The sequence below is a fragment of the Rhineura floridana genome, chromosome 1 (assembly GCF_030035675.1).
Source record: "Rhineura floridana isolate rRhiFlo1 chromosome 1, rRhiFlo1.hap2, whole genome shotgun sequence".
Taxonomy (NCBI): domain Eukaryota; kingdom Metazoa; phylum Chordata; class Lepidosauria; order Squamata; family Rhineuridae; genus Rhineura; species Rhineura floridana.
In genome coordinates this window covers 248497420-248521155 of record NC_084480.1, presented here as the reverse complement: position 1 = coordinate 248521155, position 23736 = coordinate 248497420, and the positions used below count along the sequence as shown (strand labels likewise).

The following is a 23736-nucleotide window of genomic DNA, read 5'->3' as shown; positions in this document are numbered from 1 at the left end:
TTTATCTCAATGAATATTACTATTGGAGTTGAATAGGTATTTGTTAAAATGACTAGTCTTGCTATTTCTTCCTATTTCTTTAAAATCTATAGGCAGAATTGCAGCCCTAAAACCATAGCTCTCTCTCTCTCACACTCCCTCACTCCCCCACACACACGCCTGACCCTTCCTCCAAAGTGTTCAGAGCAATAGTTGAGGTAGGCTAGGTGGAGTCTTGCCCTCAAACCTTCCAGTGACTTTTACCACTTGATAAACAAATAGTTGAACCTAGAGTCCTCACACCACATAGATGTTTTTTAAATCCGTGTGTGTGTGTTTCTCTAAAAACTAGGGCATATAGTTCAGGGTAGTACTGAAATTTCTAAACATTAACAGCCTAATGAGTGATGAGCAAACTCTCCCCAGCTCGGTTTGAATAACTTCAGTATTTAAGAGCTTTCTTGGCAAGTCTGAAAAAAAGGTTCATCCAGTTTCTAAGAGTTCTTTCCCAGCTTCATAATGTTGGTGTACGCACACTGACAATGCAATGCATTGCTGTATTCTCCTGGAAACTGTAGCTACAGAACTTCTATACATGAACCTACAAATCAGCTGGTTTTGAAATCCCTTTGTGTAGTTTCATAGAACTAGAGTCCCACTGAGAGTAAGGTATTAAGATATTCTATTCTGTCTTACAAAGAAGTTGGCTTTCATTGTCCATTGTGCTGAATGCTGACCACATATGTCCAGTGTCTCTTTTAACACTTCAAGCCAGAGAAAGAGTCCAGGTATTTCTTGATGAAATAGATTATCTGAATCCTTTTCAATCTGGTTTCAGAGCCAGACTGCCTTGGTCACCATGGTTGATGATCTGCACCAAGAGATGGACAGGTGGAATGCAGCCATTAGTTCTGCTGTACCTCTCAGAAGCTTTCAGTAACATTGATTGTTATCCTTCTAGATGGCCTATTTGGAATGGGTCTTGGGGATACCATTTTACAGTGTTTCCTGTCTACCATGGAGGAAAGATCTCAGAAGGTGGTGGTAGGGAGATAGCTACTTGATGTCATGGCCATAGGCTTATGTTCAGTTTTATGCCCTATGCTGTTCGGGATTCAACGCCATCAGTATGACATTCAGTTCTATCTCTCCTTTCTTATTCTATAGATGCTGTGGAGTTTTTAAAAAAAAATCTTAATTTTTATTGTTGCCTCTGTGGAGGTTCTCAACCAATGCCTGAGATCAGTGAAGGGCTAGATGTGAACTACCAAATTGGTTGGTACGAATGTGGATAAAGAAATAAGGTTTAAATCTGTTTTGGATGGGATGGAGCACCCCTTGAAGAATCAGGTTCATATTTTGGAAGTGCTCCTTGATCCAGCTTTGCTACCAGATGTTCAGGTGGCAGTAGTGCTTTTGACTACCTTAGGCTGGTGCGCCAATTGTACCTGTTATTAGAGCACGTGGATCTGGCCATGGCAACATATGATTTAATTACTTCAAGTAGACTACTGTAAAAGGTAAAGGTGTCCCCGCACTTGTAGCGTGAGTCATTTCCGAGTCTTAGGGCTTATCCAAACGGAGCGGGATAATCCACGGTTTCCATATTCAGTTTGTCATCTGATAGTCCTCACTTTGCCTTTTAGTTCTCTCTTTCCCAATGAAAAAAACCTGCTTTTTTGCACCTGCACACACAGCGGTAAGACCCCTACATTCTTTCCGCTTTTTCCAAGCTCCGCCTCTAAAACCTCCCCCTATCAACCAATTGGTCAGCAAAAAAATGACTGCTCCTCTCCCCCTTTGCAACGAAGCACAATATGGCTGTAAAGGAGTTCTTGCCTAGAAAGAAAAGGCTGCTGGTTGGTTTCACTCCTGCCTTGTTTGTATTAGCGATATTACACTTAAAGGAATGTATGCTTTTCTGCCTTTATTGATATTTAAGGAGATACACACGCTGGCAATTGCACTTATTTCTCCAAAAAAGCAAGAAACGTGTCACACACACCCTCCTTCTCCCTTTCCTTCCCAGGAGAATGAAATTGACAAAGGTTTCCCAAGCAGGCTTGAAACCAACTAGCAAACCTTTTCTTCTTTGTATTTGCGATATTACACTTAAATGAATGTATGCTTTTCTGATTTGAAGCAAAAACCCCAGCAAGTAGAACGAAATTGACAAAGCTTTCCGGAGGCAGGCTGAAACCGACCACCACCCCTTTCTCACTTGCTGTGCATTGCAGATCTCACCCAGAGTGGCTGCCCAGTTTGCAGGCTAGCAAAAAATAAAATGCATCTGTGCAGTAGTTGCAGACCCCCCCCAACACCCCACCATTGCGATATTGGTTCAATTTTCCCGGGCTTATTCTCGCACATGCGCAAAAGTGCAGATACGTGATTGGCTGGAATGAGGAGAAGGGGCAAGGGGAAACACCCAAGAACCGCCCATCAGCTGTAAAGTCCACGGTATTGCATCCTAACTCCTGAAGGCACAGCGGATGATTCCTGATTTTAAACAGCAAATTGCATTTTTGCTGGTATTGCAAGGAGCGAATTTAACCCGTGAAAATGCGTAACAGCGCGAGACGTCATTTGGACGACCGAAAAATAATGAACACAAATAGCGGGCGTGTCACACATTTTACAGTCGTCTGGATGAGCCCTTAGAGTGATGTCTTGCGATGTTTACTAGGCAGACCATATATATGGGTGGGATTGCCAGTTCCGTCCCCGGCCTTTCTTTACCCCCCAGCATATGCCGGGTACTCATTTTACTGACCATGGATGGATGGAAGGCTGAACTGTCACTTTTTAAAATTTCCAGTAGGTATTTTCAGCATCATCACTAAATAATTGTGTACAAACAACATTTTGGCAAGTATGGCCTGTCATGCAGCCACAAGAAAAGCCAGCCCCCCACCTTTACACAATTAAAAGTGCAGAAGCTCTGCTCACCTAACATCAAACTGAAACCTGAAGAAACAACTTTTGAGGCCATACATACATCTAGCATGAGGGACTTTCTAGGAAATTAATAATGTCCTGAAGTTTTTTTTTCCTTTTAACTCACAAAAGTCCAGTGAAATGAGAGCCTTGAATGTTTTATTGGGGGCCTTGTCATTATAACAGGGGAACTAGGGCTGTGTGGTAGTGTGCACGCTTGTATTCAAGAGGTCAGGTTCAGTCCCTTGAATCTTAAGACAGGGCTGAGAAACACTCCAGCCTGACACTTAGATTGCTGCTGCCATTTCAGTATAGATAATACTGAATGAGATGGTCCAGTGGCCTGATTTGGTATAAGGCAGCTTCCTGTATAACAGGATGAATTACAGGAATGACTCTACAATGGTAGAAATGCTTCGACGGATTGAAACATATGACTTGAAATAACCTGATACATCTTCTTCCAGGATGTGTTAATGGGTACAACATGCACCTGCAATTTTTAATTGCGACACTGTGTTTTTCCAAAGCTGTGAGAGTGATAATTGTTATTTGCTTGTTATAACAACAGGCTTGCAAGCAACTAAGGACTTGCAATCAAACAATTCTACTAAAACATTTTTCAACCAAACATTTGCCAATTGATAGCAATGAAACAGACCCATTTTTGTCTACACAGAGAGGGTTACAGAATCGGAATTTTAGAAAGGAAGGTGATAAAACTGGTGATCAAATAATGTATTATTACAATTAAACATGTTTGCATCCCACCTTCCAATTTAGATACAAAAAGCAGCATAAAACAAGACAAAGTACAAAATTCACAAGGCAGCTTACAAAATATCAAACTGCAAAATAACCAATGAAATAATAATCACTATAATAGTAAAAATAGCAAAAGCAGCATGAGATAAGAATAAACAGAACAGCATTAAAACTTTAGAAGCAGCAATAAAACAATCACGTTGTTAAATTAAGAACTTTAGTTAAAAAGAATTGTTTTGACATGGAATCTAAAACTAAGCAGAATTGATATGCAGTACCACCACAGAAAAGGCATTCTCCTTTATCTTTGAAAATGCAAACTTTGTGGAAGTTCCAGTCATCTATCTCCTCATTATAAGGTTATTTCTCAATGACAGCCTATCCCTTGGAAGTGTGTGTGTGTGTGGGGGGGGAATGCAGCTGCTAGATGAATAAGATGAAAAAAGAACGCACATAAACATCATGAGGGTGACCACAAATTAAATCATATTGGACCAAGGACTTAAGAGATATGTACATTATAACTGATTATGTCTTATCTATGGTTCCTCTAATCTTACTACCATTCTAAGGGAATTATTCTAAGGGAATAATATTTTGTATGTATTTATTGTGGGAAAAAATAGATATTATCCTTCTATGGGGGGCACAGCTAATACCATGGAAGACAGAAACAAAATTCAAAGGGACCTTGATAGGCTCGAGCATTGGGCAAAACAAAAAAGAGTGAAATTCATCAGAGATAAATGCAAAGTTCTACACCTAGGAAAAAGAAATCAGATGCACAGTTATAAGATGGGGATACTTGGCTCAGCAATATGACATGTGAGAAGGATCTTGGAATTGTCATTGCTCACAAGCTGAATAAGAGCCAACAGCGTGATGCGGCTGCAGAAAAGGCAAATTCTATTTTAGTCTGCATTAACAGAAGTATAGTTTCCAAATCGCGTGAAGTATTAGTTGCTCTCTATTCAGCACTGGTTAGGCCTCATCTTGAGTACTGCATCTAATTCTGGTGCCTGCACTTCAAGAAGGATGCAGACAAACTGGAACAGGTTCAGAGGAGGGCAACAAGGATGTTCAGGGGACTGGAAACCAAGCCCTATGAGGATAGACTGAAAGAACTGGGCATGTTTAGCCTGGAGAAGCCTGAGGGGAGATATAATAGCACTCTTCAAGTACATGAAAGGTTGCCACACAGAGGAGGGCCAGGATCTCTTCTCAGTCGTCCCAGAGTGCAGGACACGGAATAATGGGCTCAAGTTGCAGGAAGCCAGATTTCAACTGAACATCAGGAAAAACTTCCTGTTAGAGCCATACGACAACGGAACTAATTACCTAGAGAGGTAGTCAGCTCTCAGACACTGGAGGCATTCAAGAGGCAGCTGGACAGCTATCCGTTGGGAATGCTTTGATTTGGATTCCTGCATGGAGCGGGAGGTTGGACTTGATGGCCTCATAGGCCCCTTCCAACTCTACTATCCTATGATTCTATGAAAGATCCAAGAATACTGGATCTCCAGATGTTGCTTGACTTCAATTCCCATCAGCCCCAGCCAGCATGGCCAATGGTTGGGGAAGATGACAACTGTAGTCCAAAATATGTGGGTGGCACCAGCTCAGGGAGCACTGGAAGATATGGGAAGTTTTGGCTGGCACCATAATGTCATTGTACAATGTTAGACAGGGGTAGCTAACTTGGTGTTCTCCAGAAGTTGTGGACATAAGTCGACAGCAAAAAGGTTCTCTTTCCTCCCTTCCCTCCAAAGTAAGCCAACATGTTTTCTGGAACCGAGCCAAAGAAGGGACCAAGAAGCATGAATATATTTGTGTCCTCCAAAACAGCCCTTTCATTTTGGGGAAGGGGTGTTTGAAAGGACATGAAAGTGTTTGTGAAAGGACAAACTGACCCTCTTTTTTTTTTTAACCACATTGTGGTAGTGAAGCCACCTTAGTGCAGCAAAACGAGGAGCTTCAATCTGGCTTGTTGTCTATTGGAATGCACATTTAGGTGATCATTTGAATGTGCATCATACTGTTGTCAATGGGATACATGATTAATTATGTAGTCTACATTTCTGGATTCTGGTATGGGTAGAGTGGACCTGGACTTCAGAATGAGAGCAGTATGGCTTTGTCCTCACTGACATCACTCATAGTCCATGGATGGGTGACGTTTGCCTTCCAGAGGTTATTGGACTACAGGTCTCATCATCCATAAGCATTGATCCTGCTGACTGGGACTGACAGAAGTTGTAGTCCCAACAACATACGTTGGCTACCCTGATGTAAGATGTATATTTGTAGTTACAGGAAGATAATGGAGCAAGACTATAATTTCTGAACCAATATCAGTGTAATATAGTGCTTTCCCCAAAAATATGTTTGTGTTGTAAAGATAGAAATGGGTGAACTTTTGCAGCTGATTCTGAACAGACTAGTTGGAAGTTAGGCTGGAGTTAGACTTTGTGCACACTACTGTCCTTAAAAAATAGCAAGACCATTTTGTCCTGGTGCTTTTTGAAACAAATCTGCACCCAGCTGTACACCTTTTTGTTTGATTGGAATACAAGGAGCCCCACTGCTGATGTCAGACCTTTTAGGACCGCCCACAGCAATGCATTTCTATTGGACAGCCCTTAGAGACACAACAGGTTGATTGACCAAACCGTTTTGAAGTTTGTGTGAAGCTGGCTTGAAGAGAAAATACTGTACATCCAATCTCAAAAAGCCTATATTCTGAGTAAAAGTGGTCTGAGTTTGACTGGCCTGATTCACAACAGAGTTGGAGATGCACTGAAACCAGTAATAACTGCAAGTGTGCCCATAGCCTTTATGCACACTTACCTGGGAGTAAATCCCACTGAATTCATTTGGACTTATTTTTGAGTAAACATGTATAGGATTAAGGTGTGTGGTCATTTTCAGACTTCTGCTGAGGAAATGCAAAATATAAATGTTTTAAATATAGTATAGTTAATATGCCATCTTTCTAGACTTTCTGTTAACTCAACATTCAAATATTGAATCTTAGAGTGGAAGTCAAGAAGAGAAGAGCAATATCTGATTTGCTGGAATTTTGAAGACTTCAGACATGTAATGCTGTGTGTTTTTGGACCACTTTGAGAGGCTGTTATCTGTCTTTCCCAAAATATCTTTCACTCTTTAGAGAGAGAAAAAACCAGACTGTACTTCGGTGCTGTCAAATTACCTCCCGGGCCTTTTTTAGGGATCAGGGCAACAATAAACTGTCATCTCTGGCCTTATCTGTGAATCATATCTGGGGTGTTGCGATTGCTGGTTGTGACTTGTTTGTAGCTTAACAAGATTTACCCAGAATTTTGTTCCAGGTGAAAGTACAGTATCAAAAGAGGCAGGGGAGTGAGTGAAAACCTATATGTTCACTTCTTAAAAGTGCAAGGCCAAGACACAGTGGCGTCAGTTTGGCATAGCCAGTTTGTGAGTGCTGTGTGTGTGTTCACTGAGGAAGCAACTTGTAGCCCCCTGTCCGTGTGAGGGCAAGTTCAGACGCACCTCTCCCAGTCACAGCAAGGAAATGGTGGGTGCCCATAGCTTGCCTGTCTCCGCCAACCCGCCCAGCAACATTCTGCTTTTGTTGTGGGTGTCATTACTGCTCCTGGAGCCCCATCCTCCTTTTGAAATCAAGCGGCAAAACATTTTGAAACGTTAAAAGAGAGGCGAGGCCAGCCGAAGAAAGCAAGCCTCCCCCCCCCTTCGCTTGAAGTCAGGGGTTTGTGGCGTCTGGAAGTACATACGGAAATGAGCTGGGGGGGCGGCGGCGGCGGGGGTCGGTAAATGATTCCAGCGGCTACTAACTCGAGGGCAGCTTTTGGCAGCGCCAGGGCTTGCCGAATCCCATATTGCCCGAGGGAGATGCCTGTTTGAAAATCTAGAAATGGTTCGAGGATGGTGGAAAACTAGACGGGGGGGGGTAGATATGTGCGTGTATGTGAGAAAGAGAAGTGTTGATGGCTGAGCTCTGCAGGGCTAGGCTGTGCCTGCTCGCTCGCTCCTTTTCTGTGTGTGCGCGCGTTACAGCTGCCTGTCCCCGCGGGCTGGGAATAGCTCTCGATTTGCCTCTTGGCTGCGGACTAGCCCTGGCGGCTTCTGATGCTACTGGCTTCCTTCAGCTTATTAGCGCCAGGCAGGAAACAAGCGGGCTTCCTCCTTTTGTAGACAGCCACCCCGGCACCACTCGTAGGCTCCGATCGCCCCCCAGATCTGCAGCTTGACGGCAGCCGCTCGGGCAGGGAACGACGGAGGACGCTCCTGGGACCCGCTCTGACTCTCCTCCTCGGTCTCTCTCTTTCCGGACTAGTCAGCTGCCTTCCCGCGAGGTTCGCCGTCTCCGATTCCAGCCGCAGTCTGGCTGAAGACTGCTCAATGTCGTTGCCGTGAAGCCGAGGAGTGCGAGATCGACGCGCCTGGTATGCAGCCAGAGTGGCTTTTTTTTTTTGGACGGGGGGGTAGGTGGGATGGCCGGGGAGTAGGAGAGGGGAGGGAGGGGGAAGCGGACAGAGTCACTGAGAAGTGCTGACGATCCGAGAACTTTCTCCTCTGCCGGAGTCAACTCCAAGCTCCCGCCGCCGCCGACTAGGGGCTGCGATGCTGCCGCGTTCCCGCGCTTGGCTGCCAGAAATCAGTAGGGAGGAGCTGCCTTGTGCGTAAAGCGCCTGCCCCCCTCCTCGCTGATCTCACCTGGCGCTGTTATTGCAGCTGCGCCCCCCCCCAATTCTAAGTCCCCACCGCAGTCGTTTCCCTTCAGACGGTACCGCCAGCGAAGGGGACAGAATCTCCCCTCACTCCCCCCCCCGTAAGCTATGAGAGCGTGGGGTCTACCGGGCTGCTCTTCGGGCATCACTTAGCGGACAGCAGCTGGCACTGCACTGAGGCTGGGTAAGTGGATCTGCCAGTCCCAGCCTCCCCTTCTACTTGGGTGCATGCACGGGCCAATATAAAGTAACCCTTTGCACTGCATTAGCCTTGTGTGCCGCGCTAGACTGGGGAACGGAAGGCTTTCCAAGCTGCTGTGTCTGTCTGGTGGTGTTTGTTTCTCTGTCTCTTTCTTGCTTCCCCGTCCTCTGTGTCTGTCCTGCTTCCCCACCCCATTCATCGCACTGCAGCCACAACCACTGGGAGCGCGCGGCCCCTTTAAGAGCCCAGCTTTGCCTCCCGGTAGCTGAAGGTCATTAAACACAAAAGCTCTCCAGCGCTGCGGTCCAATATAGCGCATGCGCCCTGCCCGAGGACTGGCAGGAAGACGGCAATATGGCGAGAATGCCTGGCAGCGGCGGCGGAGGAGACTGGAGCACCGGGGGCGGCAGCGCAGGAGGCGGCGGCGGCGCAGGTGGTGGTGGAGAGAACAATACGGGGGACCGGCAGCCCGGCCGGAGCGGCCCCCACCGACCTCTCCACTATTGCAGCGCTGGGGAGGAAGAGGACGGGGAGGACGAGGATGAGATCCAGGAGGTGCAGATAACGGGGGACGAGGAGGGAGCCGATGAGGGGATCCTTTTGCTGGACGAGGAGGAAGAGGAGGAAATGATGATGATGGGGCTGGAGTGGGCCGCTTCCGAGGAGCCGGGCCATATGATCCGTATGGACCAAGGCACTGGAGTACTGCTGGACTCTGCAGCGGCTGCTGTCTGCGGCGTCAGGGGCCGCCTCGGAGGAGTCAGGGGAGGCGGCAGCAGTGGCGGCGTCGGGGCTTCCGCGGGTGGCGCTCCCTCGGTTCCCGTTAGCGCCCGCGGCGCTGCCGCCTCCCTAGCTGGCAACGCGTCCGCCGTGGCCGTCGCTGAGGACTCGGACCCGGAGGCGGAGCTGCTTCTGCAGCGTCCCGAGCGGGCCCGGCTGAGCGAGAACACACGCTTGGCCACCCGCTACGCAGTGCGCATCTTCCGCGAGTACCTGAACGAGAAGGCGCAGAGCCCGGACTTCGAGACCATGGACAAGGGGGCGCTGTGCCGGGTGCTGCGCTCCTTCTACGCCGAGGCGCGTTCCAAGAGCGGGCAGCTCTACTCCAAATCGTCGCTCATCAGCATCCGCAGCTCGCTCAACCGCTACCTCAACGAGCCTCCTTACTGCCGCACCCTCGACCTCACCAAGGACCCGGAGCTGCGCGCCGCCAACCTGACGCTAGCTGCCGTCATCCGCAAGCTGGAGGAGCAAGGAGCCAGCCCCGTGGTGCAGAAGCAGGCCATCACGCGCGCCGACCTGCGCAAGCTCTACACCTGCAGCGTGTTCAGCACGCAGAGCCCCTTTGGGCTCCTCAACAAGGTCTGGTTCGAGACGTGCATGTACTTCTGCACGCGGGGCCGCGAGAACCAGCGCGAGCTGGAGGAGGACTCCTTCGGGCTGGCCATGGACGAGGACGGGCGCAAGTTCGTCTACTTCAAGGCCCTGGGGCCCTACCACAAATCGCGCTCGTCGTCGTGGAGCAAAAAGCGCGCGGAGAGCAGCGACGAGGAGAACCTGCCGCGCATGTACGAGACCGGCACGGAGTTCTGCCCTTACGCCAGCTTCGTCAAGTATTTGGCCAAGCGCAACCCGCTCTGCAAGGCCTTCTTCCAGCGCCCGCGGGACCACTGCAGCGAGGGCGACGTCACCTGGTACGAGAACAAGGCCATCGGCAAGAACCTGCTGGGCACTCGCATGCAGATGCTTTCCAAGGCCGCCAAACTCTCAAAGACCTACACCAACCACTGTATAGGCGCCGTCTCCATCGCCACCCTCAACAGCATCGCTGGCATCGGAACCAAACTGCCCTCGGGCGCCGCTGCCGGAGGGGGCTGCTACGCCCTCAACGGCAGGGCCCGCCCCTCGCCCGTTCCCGCCAACAACACCTACATCCTTCCCAACGACGGCGACAGCCTCCCCAGCGTGAAGGCCGAAGCGGCTGCTGTCGTCGTGTCGGCTAAGCGCTCCCTCTATGAGACGATGTACGCTGCGGGGGGTGGGGCCGCGGCTGGGGGGGACGCCTGCGGCCCCTCCGCGTCCCCCAAAAGACTCTGCCTGAGGCCTGCCGAGCCCCTGGATGCGGGCGCAGCGGCTGCGGCGGTGGTGGTGGTCTCAGTGAAACACGACCCCTTGCCACTCCTCATCCCTGAAGCCAATGGGCATAGAAGCACCAACTCTCCCACTATCATTTCACCTGCTATGGTTTCCCCCACACAGGTAACAAAAAAGAAAACCCATCATCTCCTTTACTTTTTCTCTTTCCCAAATGGACACCCCTTCTTTACTTTTTCTAACTGCTCCAGTCACGTGAATGGCATTACATACCAAAGGACGAGTGCATGTTGCAGCTCACTTCAGGCAACCTCCTCAGAGTTTAGATCAACATTAGCTCCTTAGCAGGTAGAAGGTGATCCTAAAGTGAAAGCAATCTTGGAAACTTTCCTAGTTTCCCTACCATCACTTCGGACAGTCTCTGTCCTGATTTCTGACTTTTAGCTTTGGACTCTCTGGGAAATCTGGAGGAAATTAACATTTTGTTAGGCTCAGTCCCCACCCACTACATGCCGAAAGGTAGGCTTGGGAAGTCCCAGATCTTGGCTAGAGAGGGCCATCAGTTTGTGTGGTGGGAGTAATAACTGCTGGAAAAACCTAGTTGCTTCTTTCTTTCTGAAAGTGAGGCAAAAGTTCTTTTAAAAGGTTTTGAGACCTTACTTAAATGCCCAGATTCTTAACAATATTGTCTAATCTCATTAATGGAAGAAACAGATTAATTCCACATCAGTAATGGGAGGTGGATCCTTCAAATTTCAGAACCTGCCCCCCAACAATAATTTCACACATGCATTCCTTTTGTTTTGTTACAACCAACTATAAGTAGTTGGATCTTAATCGCATATTGTCCACTTCCATAATGCCAATATGTAATAGTATTACAGAGTCCTCACTGTGCTGCATCCTGTAAAATATATCTGAGGTAACAATATTATTACAAGCCACTGCAATTGACTCTTCAACCTCTTGCTGATCTGGTCTCCAACATTAACAATGAATTCAGTCAAAGCTCTGAAAGAGCTTTATTCTGTGGATGCAGGTATATGACATGCCTGAGCAATTTCCAAAGTGGAAATACCAGTTTTGTACAAACTGACCCTTTCAGGGGAGTTTGCCAGCTAATCAGCCAGCCTGAAGGCTAATTGAAGAATGGGCCTTTTTGTGAATGGCTGCATCAGCATCTGTCTTCTGTAAAATGCATGTGACCTCTCTTTACTGTTTGGAGTTTGGGGCCACTTGAGTAGAATATTGTACTTTGGTCTCCTGCTGCGTGTATCTTATGGCTGTGAATGACTAGATATCTGCTGTTGTGTAGATAATGTTTTTATTCTAGCTTGTTGATGAAAGAAACTACATCTTTAGTTTTTTTAAAAAAATACCAGCATGAAATTAACAAAAGTTGGGATGCAAAGTAGGAACTGATGGTTGAAAACATATTTCAGAGTTGTGTTCTTACGTTGGATGTCTGTAAGCAAGAAATAAAAAAGACAATCTTAAAAGAAGTATATTTGCATGCAAGTGTAGTTCACCATATGTTACTGCAGTAAGAGGCTGTGCTTTTTAAGCTGAGAATCACTTTTACATCATAATTTATAAAGCCCCTTCCCCCAATAATTTATAATTATGTTCCCTAAACTGCATAAGAAGCTTACTAAGGTGAACTTAGTTTATGTAGAGGTTTTAAATGCTACTAACTTTTAAGTCATACATTACAGATAAGAGGGAAAGCCAGACTTCTGATGAAATTGTATATGCAGTAGATAGAATGAAGACATCTGTTGTTTCTGTGTTGGTACTTTCCCCCAAGAAATGAGCATTCCGTTAGACTGGAAAATGTTAAACATTAGTTTAATAGTAATCCTCTATTTTATTGGGGGGTCGTTCTTGATTAAGTAGGATAATTTGGCTGTTCACCCATTGGGAGTGGGATGCGGTGAACATAGTCATTTGGCTTGTGTGCAACAGTATAATTTTATTTTTTAGCAAAAGACACAATTTCAATAGGCTTTATCTAGTAACCTTTCTTTCTGCAATTATTATTTCCCAAATAATTGCAGCATTTCACACCCACCTTCTCCATAGATGACCCTGTAAGTCTAAATACAAATTTTAAAATATGGGAAAATAAATTTGAGACTGTAATCCTAACCCCATTTTCCTGGAGGTAAGCCCCATTGAGTTCTATTTCTGAGTAAACATGGTTTGGATTGTGCTGTAAGATACTTTCCCTACTCTTTTCAAATATAACAATAGCCATAATGGTAAAGTCACAGAGTTGTTTGAAGAAATGGATAGGTGTTTGGGCGAAGAAGCCTGAAGTATTGCCTTGGGCCATCAAACATTGTAGCTGGTCATTAATCTAGAGGAAATTTCTTGACCCACAATAGTTATTGCTTAATTATAAACATAGACTTTTCAGGTCATTACTGAGTTGCCTTCATCAAGTGGTATGCCTCTGAATTCTGTGGCTGACAAATATTGCTGCTTTCATGATAGCTTCAAGGTCTTGAAGGTCATAGACTGATAGTTTTATTGATTCCTGTTATTATAAAGATGTACATGCTGCCAGTAATATGAATCTAAAAATAAATGGTGCACTCTAGTTTTAGGTGAAGACTTGAGGTAAAGTATTGATCTCCCTGAAAACAGGAAAGTTGAGCTTTCACCTAGAGTTACTCGATGAACATATTTTGTGCCCGTATAATTTGTAATATTGACATCCTGACCCTAAATATGCCTTGGCTTTGATGTATGAAATGAATACATCCCACTGAATTCAGTGGCCTAACACTATGATCCCACGTTGGTCATGACCACAACATTTTCTGTATATTAAGGCTTCCTCTTCTGTGAATGGAAAGGCACCATGCATAGATTGCTCAGATGGTGCATTCCTCTGCTCATTGAAGATAATTTATTTATCTGCTTCTTATGCTTCTGTCCTGTCTTTCGTCTATGGAGCTCAGAGTGGCATCCCTGAGTCCACAGATGAGTTCTTCTTGAGGTATTTGTCAGGCTCAAAGCGGCTTTGACATTTGTGATGAAACTATTTGAGACCATTCTTGGAGAACAGGAAAACTTGTGTTTATGTGCATACACATGTATTTGTGGTTCTTAAGTGTTATATGTAAGTGAGGGTAGCTCCATACTTGCTGTATGTACACCAGTTTTATACTGGGGTTCTCCAGACCAAACATGTAAAATGAGGGCAACTTGTTCACAGCTAGATGCAGGAAATATTTATATTATATTTGCCACATAAATGGACAGACTTCCATGTATATATTTTTAGAATTGGGATGCTGTTCAATACCAGATATGGAAATGCAGAGTTCAGATATTTTAATGTGGCGCTAGCTACCAAGTGTAGATGCGCTGGAATTTCAGGAATGTTGTGTTTTGGATTTTGATATACTACATCCATTTTCTTCTTTCATTCTAAGATGCATTTTACTGTGCTAGGTAAATATATTTTAGTGTGTAAGGTACAGAAGCATTGTAGGATGCAGGAATGGAATGAGGAGAAGGCATGTTAAACATTCCTTTAATCCAGCTATTGCTCTAGATAGCAGACACGGGAAGCTTTATAGTATTTTAATCATATATGACTGAGCCTGTATGATCTTGGCTTCAGTCTTTTTGCTCCTGAAATTCAACAGTGTTAGTATCAATGGTGCAGTAGTATAGCTGGGAACGATGAATGAGGTTCATAAGTTGGCTGTTTGTCTCCTACATACTTGTGTATTCATTTTTCATACCTAATCAAAATCTAAAACAGTACAATAGCTATCAAGATGTATCCAATCAATATTTTTTGAGTTTGGTCAACAAAGTTTAGAAATTCTTCAGAGACCAGATTGTCTTTGGTTGGGGCTATAATGACAGGATGAGACACAGATTTCTGTTACAGCTTAGATGTACCAGTATTTGGATACAAAGGCTGTTACAGCTGTTCAGCTGTAGCTTCCACAAGCTGCTGCTTGTATTCTTGAAGTTGGAGAGAAAGCATAAGGCTGCGGTGCAAGAGAGTGAGACCAGTGCTTGACCATGCTGGGTTCTGTATATAAGGAAGGAAAGTAAGCATGACTGAAGTCATGAATGTCTTCAGGTTAATTATTTAACTTTATTTGTTCAGTGCTGTGGACCTGGAGATTGCCAGAGACAAGATCACAACATCAGAGGAATTCATCATAGAGAAAGAAAGAAACAAACGAACAATGAGAGAAATAATTAAAAATGGCATACACTATCACCTTGCACTGTCTAACTAAGGGTTTTATGCCATATTCTTAAGCATGCCAGATCCATTCTTATATCCAGATGATCTGAATGCAACTAAGCACATTTTTACAACTGTATCAGTCCATGGTGGCCCCTGGGAAAAGGCCAACCTGTACTGACTTTCAGTTGTATGAATCAGTGGTGAGTCAATTGAGCACATCTGCCAATATACACAGGATTCAGCTTTAGTCACTCAATGGCATATCAAAAATCAAATCAGCTGAATCCCACACTGGTGAGTAGATTCTGATGCCTGCTTTGTTGCTTGCTGATGTAGCTGTAAGTCTACACAAAGTTGTTTTTTTTCCATCTGTGGTTGCTACCAGCTGAGATGATTGTGAGACCTGGCCCTAGGTTGTTAATATTTTTCCCTACATCTGAGAGAGACATACAGCATAATAATAAAACCTTATAATATACAATAGAATACAAGTACAATTAACAAGCAATTTCTAAAATCAGTAACAAAAACATAACATAAAACCAAAACTTGAAAACAAAAACAAAACCTTACAGCAGCAAAGGTAAAATATGTTGCACGTTAAAACTAGCAGCAACAATACTAATGTATTATAAGCCTGTGGAATAGAAGCACATTCTGTATCTGGTGAAAAAGGCACAAAGAGGGAACCTGTTGAATTTCATTTGGGAAAGCAGTCCAAAATTATGGTGTCACCATAGAGAAAACCCTGTTTCTCATGCTCATTCATCAAATCTCCCAAAATAACACTAAGTGTAAGGCTTCTGATAATAATCTTAATTCCTGGCCCAGCATGTATGTGACCAAGCAGTGTCAGCTAAGGTAACCTAGTCCTGAACTATTCAGAGCTTTGAAGGCTAAACTAGCACTTTGAACTAAGCTCAGAAGCAAATAGGAAGCCAGTAGAGCTAACATAACATCAGAGTTATATAGAGCTCCAGACAAAAGTCTAGCTGCTAAATTTTGGATCGGTTTGAAGCTTCCTATGTGTCTTCAAAGGCAGCCTGTGTAGAGTGCATTACAATAGTCCAGTCTGGAACTAACTGAAGCATGGATGACACAAACTCATGACAATTGCATTCATATCAGTCTTTTTGTTAGCTTTTCTGGCCCTCCTGCCAATTTTCTCCACTTTTTAAAAACAGGAATGTAAGACAGTCTGTATACTAGATACTAAAACCAATGGAACAGGTCTTGGAAAAGATACTGTCCTGTGCTCTCCAAGAAACATGAAGGAGTGACTTTAATTCGGACTGCAAAATATCTCCTTTCTAGTTGTGAAGTGTATAGCAGCCTTCTGTGGGATGGCTTTTGTATTTATTTATTTTGTTCAAACCATTATTTCTGTAATGGTGTCTTGAAAAACAACAGCAGTTTCATCATTCGGTATGGATATTGTTTTCTCTTACTGACTCTTGGCCCTTTCTTTTGTTTGTTGATGTTATTTAACCTCATCTCTTGCTTCTCTCGCCCCTATAATACATTTTGTTTGTTTGTTGCAGTTAGTCATTAGTTGCTTTTCAGGGCCAAACACTCACAAACAAACATAAGAGAGAGAGAAACATCAGGCAGCATATGAGTGGGTACTGACAAGTAAATGCATGAGATCACCTAAGTTCTCTTAAGGAATGGTTAAATTAGTTGCTGTTCATAATCTATATCCTGATAGGGAATGGTGGTAGATTCAGGACCAACAAAAGACAGAACATGGTTAAACTGTGGAATTGCTCCCAAAAGCAATGATGATGGCCACCAACTTGGATGGGCTTAAAAAAGGTTTAGACAAGTTCATGGAAGATACCAATGGCTACTAGCCATGATGGCTATGTTGGAGACAAATACCTCTGAATGCCAGTTGCTGAGAGTGGGGAGAATGCTGTTGCACTCGCATTTGGCTTTCAGGTTTCCCATAGGCATCTGGTTGGCCACTGTGAGAACAGGGTGCTGGGTTGGATAGGCCACCAGCCTGATCTAGCAAGCTCTTCCTAGGTTGTTATATTATGAGGAGGGAAAGGAGGCAGACATATTGAGAAGGATTTGGATGTCTTTTTTTTAAACAACAACACCACCACGCTTCTTGCTTACATGACATGGAGCAGGGAGAATCATAGGGGGAGGCACCATGCCGTTCCATAGCATTCACTATCCTGGGAACATAGGAAGCTGCCTTACACCGGTTCAGTCTATTTGTCTCTTTAGCCAGGTATTGTGCCGCCCTGGGCTGCTACGGGGAGGAAGGGTGGGATTTATTATTGTTGTTGTTGTTGTTGTCTACTCTGATTGGATGTGGCTCTTCTGAGTCTCAGACGGAAGTTTTTCCCCCATCACCAGCTACCTGCTTCTTTTTTAACTGGGTTTCCCGGGATTGAACCTGTGACCTTCTGCATGCAAAGTGTGTGCTTTATCACTGAGCTATGCCACCCCCATTCTAGATTTTTACTTTTATTTTTAGTTATTATTACATTTGTATTCCACTTTTCATCCAAGTTGCTCAGGGTGGCATACACGGTTTTCCTCTTCCCACCTTTGTCCTCCCAACAACCCTGTGAAGTAGGTTAGGTTGAGAGCCAATGACAGTCACCGACTGAGCTTCATGGCTGAGCGAGGATTTGAATCCTGGTCTCCTAGGTCCTACTCCAAGACTCTTAAACCACGATGCCACATACTGGCTCTAGAATTATTCTGTATTGGTTGAGAAGGCACGAAGTTCCCATATTACTTGGGTGACAAGTGCCTGCAGTACCATGGCATATGAAACACTCTACCCCATTAATTTTTGGTGTCCTTTCACCTGTGTGATGCTTCTCTTAAGACCATTACTTTGCAACTGCCACCATACACTTCAGTAAAATGTCGTGTTTTCATGCTGAATGGTCCTCTAAAAAGAGAGGCAGTGAAAGTTCAATATTTTGTGTCTTGGCCAGTCTTGAGCAATCTTCATGGGTACGATTGGGAGAGGCAAGGAAATCATGGCTGGAGAGCTGAAGCAGCACCTCACAAAATCCCTTTTTCCCCAGATAGTTAAATAATTCACTATCCTTAGTATACGAACATCAAAGTCCTAATGCACAAACTGGAATTGCAGGTGCCTGAAAGCATTTTCCCTATTAAATGAAGCTTCTGTGGTTTTACTGTTGACAAGGGCTCCTTTTTGCTCACTGTTCTCCTTGCAGAGACCCAGAGATCAGAAAATGCTCATTTTTAATTGGTGAATATGTGTGACAGTGAGCTACCTTTTTATGTATGGGCTAGAAATAAATGAGTGGTTAAACCCTTTGAAATATGCCACTGCTGCAAAAGCCATGGGCTGTAATTAAATTGAATGTGGGGTTGTATTGTCTGCTGCCTTTAGCTATAAACTTGATAATAGACCATAGTACACCAACTATTGTGTTAGAAGTTGGAACATAATTAGTAATGTTTTAGATTTTTCAGCCACTTTGGAAGATCTGTCTGTCTCCCTTCCTTCCCCCCCCCCGACTTTTTGTTGTGTCAGAAACGTACATTTTCCTCTCTTTGAATGAAGAAAGCAGTGAAGGTGGCTCTGAAATATCAGTGTGCCAGTTACTGCTTAATGGGCCATATGTTGTGAATTCTGTGGAGGTGATTTCAGTACAATTTGGATTCAGTGTCATTTGCAGAAACTTGTAAAGTACATGCCTAAGGACAGGCTGTTATAAGTCTTGACTTCTAGGCATTAATTTTCTGAAGGAAAATGGGTTCTATATCTCATAGTGTAGTCCAGCTGCAGTTTTTAAAAAGATTTTCTTAATGGTTTGATACATTTGCAAAACGAGACTTAAGTATGAGCACCTTTTGAAACAACTATCATCCATCCCTCCAAACAGCTTCTTCATTGTGGTTTAGAAAATTTATGTTAAAAGAAAAGCGTACAGTGCCATATCAGACATTAGGCTCCAGGGGTGTAATTGTATTAAACATTATTTCTGTGCAACTTTAATAGAAAGTCCAATGAAGGATCCTGCTGTTGGAAGAGGGAAGGCAATTTTCACAGATCTTCCCTTCTCCCAAAAGTCCAGGAAGGTCCCTCAACCTACCAGAGAAGATTGGGGGAGAGCAGCAGAAAAAGCTACAGGGAGAAGGGGAATTGGCAAAAGTTGCCTCCTCCTTCTCTTTCTGGTTCTACGAGTATCCCATGGGTGGCTAACTACATACAGGATCCTCCCACTGGTGGATGGAAACTCTCAGGAGCCAAGCTGTTGTCTTTAATGTTGGTCTTGCACAGGGACATAGTTTGTCTTGATGGATTATGCCAGTCTTCATCAACCTGGGTCCTTGAGACCTTTTGGATTACAATTCCCATCAGCTTCAGCCAGCATGGCCAATGGTCAGAGGGTCCCAGGTTGGGGAAGTCTGGATTATACATTAGGGATGAACACATATGACTGTTGACTGCATCTTATTACTGGGCATACTACTACATGAGAGTTCATCTTTCAGCTGCATGCAAGGAGAATTTTGCTACACATCCACAAGCCAGGGAAAGCAAGGGAGTGGTAAAATATTCCACTTGGTTTTCTCTATCAAGTGGCATGCTCAGTCTGGCAAACTGTCACTTGGCTAAGGGTAGTGAACATGATCCCTTCCATATGATGCTGGACTACAACTTTCATTGTCCCTGACCGTTGGCCATGGTGGCTGGGGTTGATGGATGTTGTAGTTCAACAATATCTGGAGGGCACCATGTTGACTGCCCCAGCATTTGACAAATGGTTTTCTGTATTCACCATCTGGTTGTGAAATTGGTATGATCATGATTAAACTTTTGACTGAGATGGAATATTTGATTTGATACTGAAGCACTATCACTGTATTAAGGCGGTGCTGGAGCAGTGGCAGGAGTCAGCTTTAACTGCTGCTAGAATATAAAAAGATAAGATACTCTGCTGGTATAGTACATATACTTCCTGTACATACAGTACTGCTACATATATGATTAAACATTTTTGTAATGATTGGTAATTAATTAGTAAGCCATTTTTACTCCTCGCTCAACCTCTTTGCATCTGTCTCTTCTGAGAAGCCTCTGGCTCCTAGCCTTTAATCGATTAAAAACTCCATTACAAATCACACTAGCTAATGTTAAGCCCATACAGCAAGCAAAGAAATATTATGAAGATCCATTATATCATTTTGTGTTTCATTATGCAAGTGTAATTGAGACAAGTTTTTATTTATTGTGTGCAGTAAATCATACAGCATGTATTAGGTGGTAGCTAAGTGTGAATGATGTGTATGATATTGTAAGAACAGCAGCTCTATCTTCTGGAGAGAAACTAGATTGTCTGTGGTAAAAGATCCTACATGCCCTCTGTTTTTAGTTGAGGCCCTATTTGCACAGGCAAATTGCTAAACTCATGGGACAGAAACTTTGCATCTGTTCATTCATTCATTTCGTGTTTTTACATTCCGGCCTTCCTCCAGTCTGTAACACAAAACAAGAACAAAAGCAGCTAACTACAAAAAGTAAGTAAAATAATGATAGAATGGGAAGACAAAATTTAAAAAATCACAAAATCATAAAAAACTGCAGTAAAATCTAGGTATAGGTACTTTAGTTTTTAGCCTCCATTTGTTTGGCATAATGTCTAAAAGAGCGCACATGCACAATATCTCCTGCCTCTTTTGATTTTGAGGGATGAGCATAGCTTGTTACCCTCCATGTGCAACTTGCACAAAGAGGGAAAATGAGTAGAGCATGGCTGCAGGGCCACATTTCTGGCCCTGCTGTCCTGGCATGCGGCTCCCTCATCCATTCATAAGTCTGGCTGTCTGAGGCAGGAGAGCCTTCATTCATTTACCTCTTCCCACAGAGGGTTACCTCAATTCCAGAACCTTGTGCAATCAGGATTCCAGCATCTGAGGAAGCCTCCACAGGAAGACGTAAATGCACAGAGGCTTCCCTATTTCAGTTGGACACCCACTAATGCATGACTGATGGGTGAGCTACAGACCATGACAGCAGGGCCAGAAGGGCTCACTTTCCCTACTCCCTACTCACTTTCCCTCTTCACACGAGAAACGCATGGAGGCCTGTTAGCTCTATCTTGGACATTATGCCATTCAACACACGAGAGTCTGTGGCTTCATCCCTTCTCTTCCCTCATTGAACTCAATGCAAGAAAGTTGGGGACAAAGCTGGAAATGACATGGAAATTGGGAGTGGGGCTGTCTGCCCTACTCTTCCTCCACGTACTGAATTTCATAACACCTGACTAGAACTATTGTTTACACATAAGCAGGAATCTTTGAGCACATTTAGAAACTCTCCATTGCAGGTGGACATGGTCCCTCTGCTCACCCTCAACGTTCTCAAAGAGTACTTATCAATGGTTCCTTCTCAAACTGGGCAGAAGTAATGAGTGGGGTATCACAGGGCTTGGTCCTGGGCCGAGTGCTCTTCAACATTTTTATTAACGACTTGGATGAAGAGATACAGAGCATGCTTATCAAATTTGCAGATGATACAAAATTGGGGGGCACAGCTAATACCATGGAAGACAGAAACAAAATTCAAAGGGACCTTGATAGGCTCGAGCATTGGGCTGAAAACAGAATGAAATTCAAGAGGGATAAATGCCTACACTTAGGAAAAAGAAACCAAATGCACAGTTATAAGATGGGGGATACAGCAGTACAACATGTGAGAAGGATCTTGGAATTGTCGTTAATCACAAGCTGAATATGAGCCAACAGTGTGATGTGGTTGCCAAAAAGGCAAATGCTATATTAGGCTGCATTAACAGAAGTATAGTTTCCAAATCACGTGAAGTATTAGTTGCTCTCTGTTCAGCACTTGTTAGGCCTCATCTTGAGTACTGCATCTAATTCTGGTGTCTGCACTTCAAGAAGGATGCAGACAAACTGGAACGGGTTCAGAGGAGGGCAACAAGGATGATCAGGGGACTGGAAACCAAGCCCTATGAGGAGAGACTGAAAGAACTGGGCATGTTTAGCTTGGAGAAAAGAAGACTGAGGGGAGATATGATAGCACTGTTCAAGTACATGAAAGGTTGCCACACAGAGGAGGGCCGGAATCTCTTCTTGATCATCTCAGAGTGCAGGACACGGAATAATGGGCTTAAGTTGCAGGAAGCCAGATTTCAACTGAACATCAGGAAAAACTTCCTAACTGTTAGAGCCATAGACAATGGAACCAATTTCCTAGAGAGGTAGTGGGCTGTCTGACACTGGTGGCATTCAAGAGGCAGCTGGAAAGCCATCTGTCGGGAATGCTTTGATTTGGATTCCTGCATTGAGCAGGGGGTTGGACTCGATGGCCTTATAGGCCCCTTCCAACTCTACTATTCTATGATTCTATGAATAGTACAGTATTCGTGGTCATTTGGCAATTCATGGTCATTTGGCAAATAGCTGCCTTTGCATCCCAGGACAGTCTTGGAGGTTGTGCCTATCGGTAGCTCCTGTCCTGCTTCCCTTGCACAAGATGACATGGACACCGTTTCATCTGTGTTGGATGTGAAAAGCAGAGTTGATATCTTATTTTTACTTTTAAAAAAACCCCAATATCTGCTCTTATATTACCAGGGGACAGGTGCTAAATTGCCTTCACTAATAATATTCTTCCCCTCTCCCCCTTGAATCCCATCGTGTGTGTGTGTGTGTGTGTGTGTGTATGATATATTGATCACTACTTGGTTTTAAATATCTTTCTAATTGTTGGCATTTGTTATGTGTTGTCCCTTATTGCTGAACATTTATATCTTCCAACTTCATAGATGTTTTCCCAACATTGATCAAATTTATACAATGTATGAATACTAAAAGTTAAAAAGAGGCTGATCTATAGACTTAGGCATTCAAACATACATTTGTATTTGTTAGCAGTCTTATACAGATTCTTCAACTATTTTCTGTTTTTTTCAAAGCTGTTTTCCATGTACATATGATTTATATTGCTTCCTCAGTTCTTATAGCGTTTAGAGGTTTTTTATTTTGCCCCACTTACATTACATATACATGGAAATAACTTACCCATTTACTTGCAGATATATAATATAGAAGAGCTCCCAGCCCATAGTAGTTTGAAGTATTTTCTTCTCTCCTTAGTTTAGCTTACAAAATTACAGGGAGATGCTTCATAGGTAAGTTAGTCTCTAAAATCAGTAAAATACACATCTTCCAAAACATACACATATTTAGATAGTGTATTAACAGTATGTTCACACAAAAAACCCACTGTTGTGGTTTTGGTTATCTTTTTATTTGGGGGACATGTACACTAATGTCATGACTCTTAAACCTGAGCTTGTGTGTAGATCATAGAATGTCCATTAGCTTATAAAGCAAGGATGGGGAATCTTTTCTGGCCAGAGGGCCATATCTTAATTTCTCCAATTCCTGGCAGGCTAAAATTAACAGATGAGTGGGGCTGCCCACCTGTCAATCACCTGCCTTCATAGTGAGGTCAGATGATGCTTTCTTTTGAAGCCCTGATTTTAGGGACTTCAAACCTGAAGGCGACCTTCGATCTGTCCAGAATAGGAGTGTGCCTTCAAAAGGTGCCCCTCTGCACTTCTCTTTCAAACCTCTTCAGCGTGCTCTAATCTGCCCAGCAGCTGATGGGCAGTTGGGAGCATGCCTTCAAATGCCTACTCTCACCAGTGACACCAGCTGGTGGGCGTGGTTTGGGGAAAATGGCCTCAGGGGCCAAACTGGATCCCTTAGAGGGCTGTGATTGGCCTAGAGGTTTCCCATCCCTGTTACAGAGCAACATACTGTAA

The 23736-nt window shown here is 44.1% G+C and overlaps 1 protein-coding gene across 5 annotated transcripts in view; it reads left to right on the top strand.

Annotated features, from left to right (window-relative positions):
* Positions 1-23736, top strand: part of KCTD1 (potassium channel tetramerization domain containing 1) — a 106018-nt gene that overhangs the window by 29432 nt on the left and 52850 nt on the right. For 2 of the 5 annotated variants that reach the window (XM_061597575.1, XM_061597555.1), the window contains exon 2: positions 8021-8129. The exons of 2 other annotated variants lie outside the window; for them this stretch is intronic. Coding sequence is in view for 1 of the 3 variants with exons in the window: in XM_061597528.1 (XP_061453512.1) it covers positions 8971-10875 (1905 nt within the window). In the remaining 2 variants the exon portion in view is untranslated. Of the gene's footprint in view, positions 1-8020; positions 8130-8850; positions 10876-23736 lie in introns of those variants that run through there. One more of the 5 variants, XM_061597528.1, reaches the window with a different exon arrangement.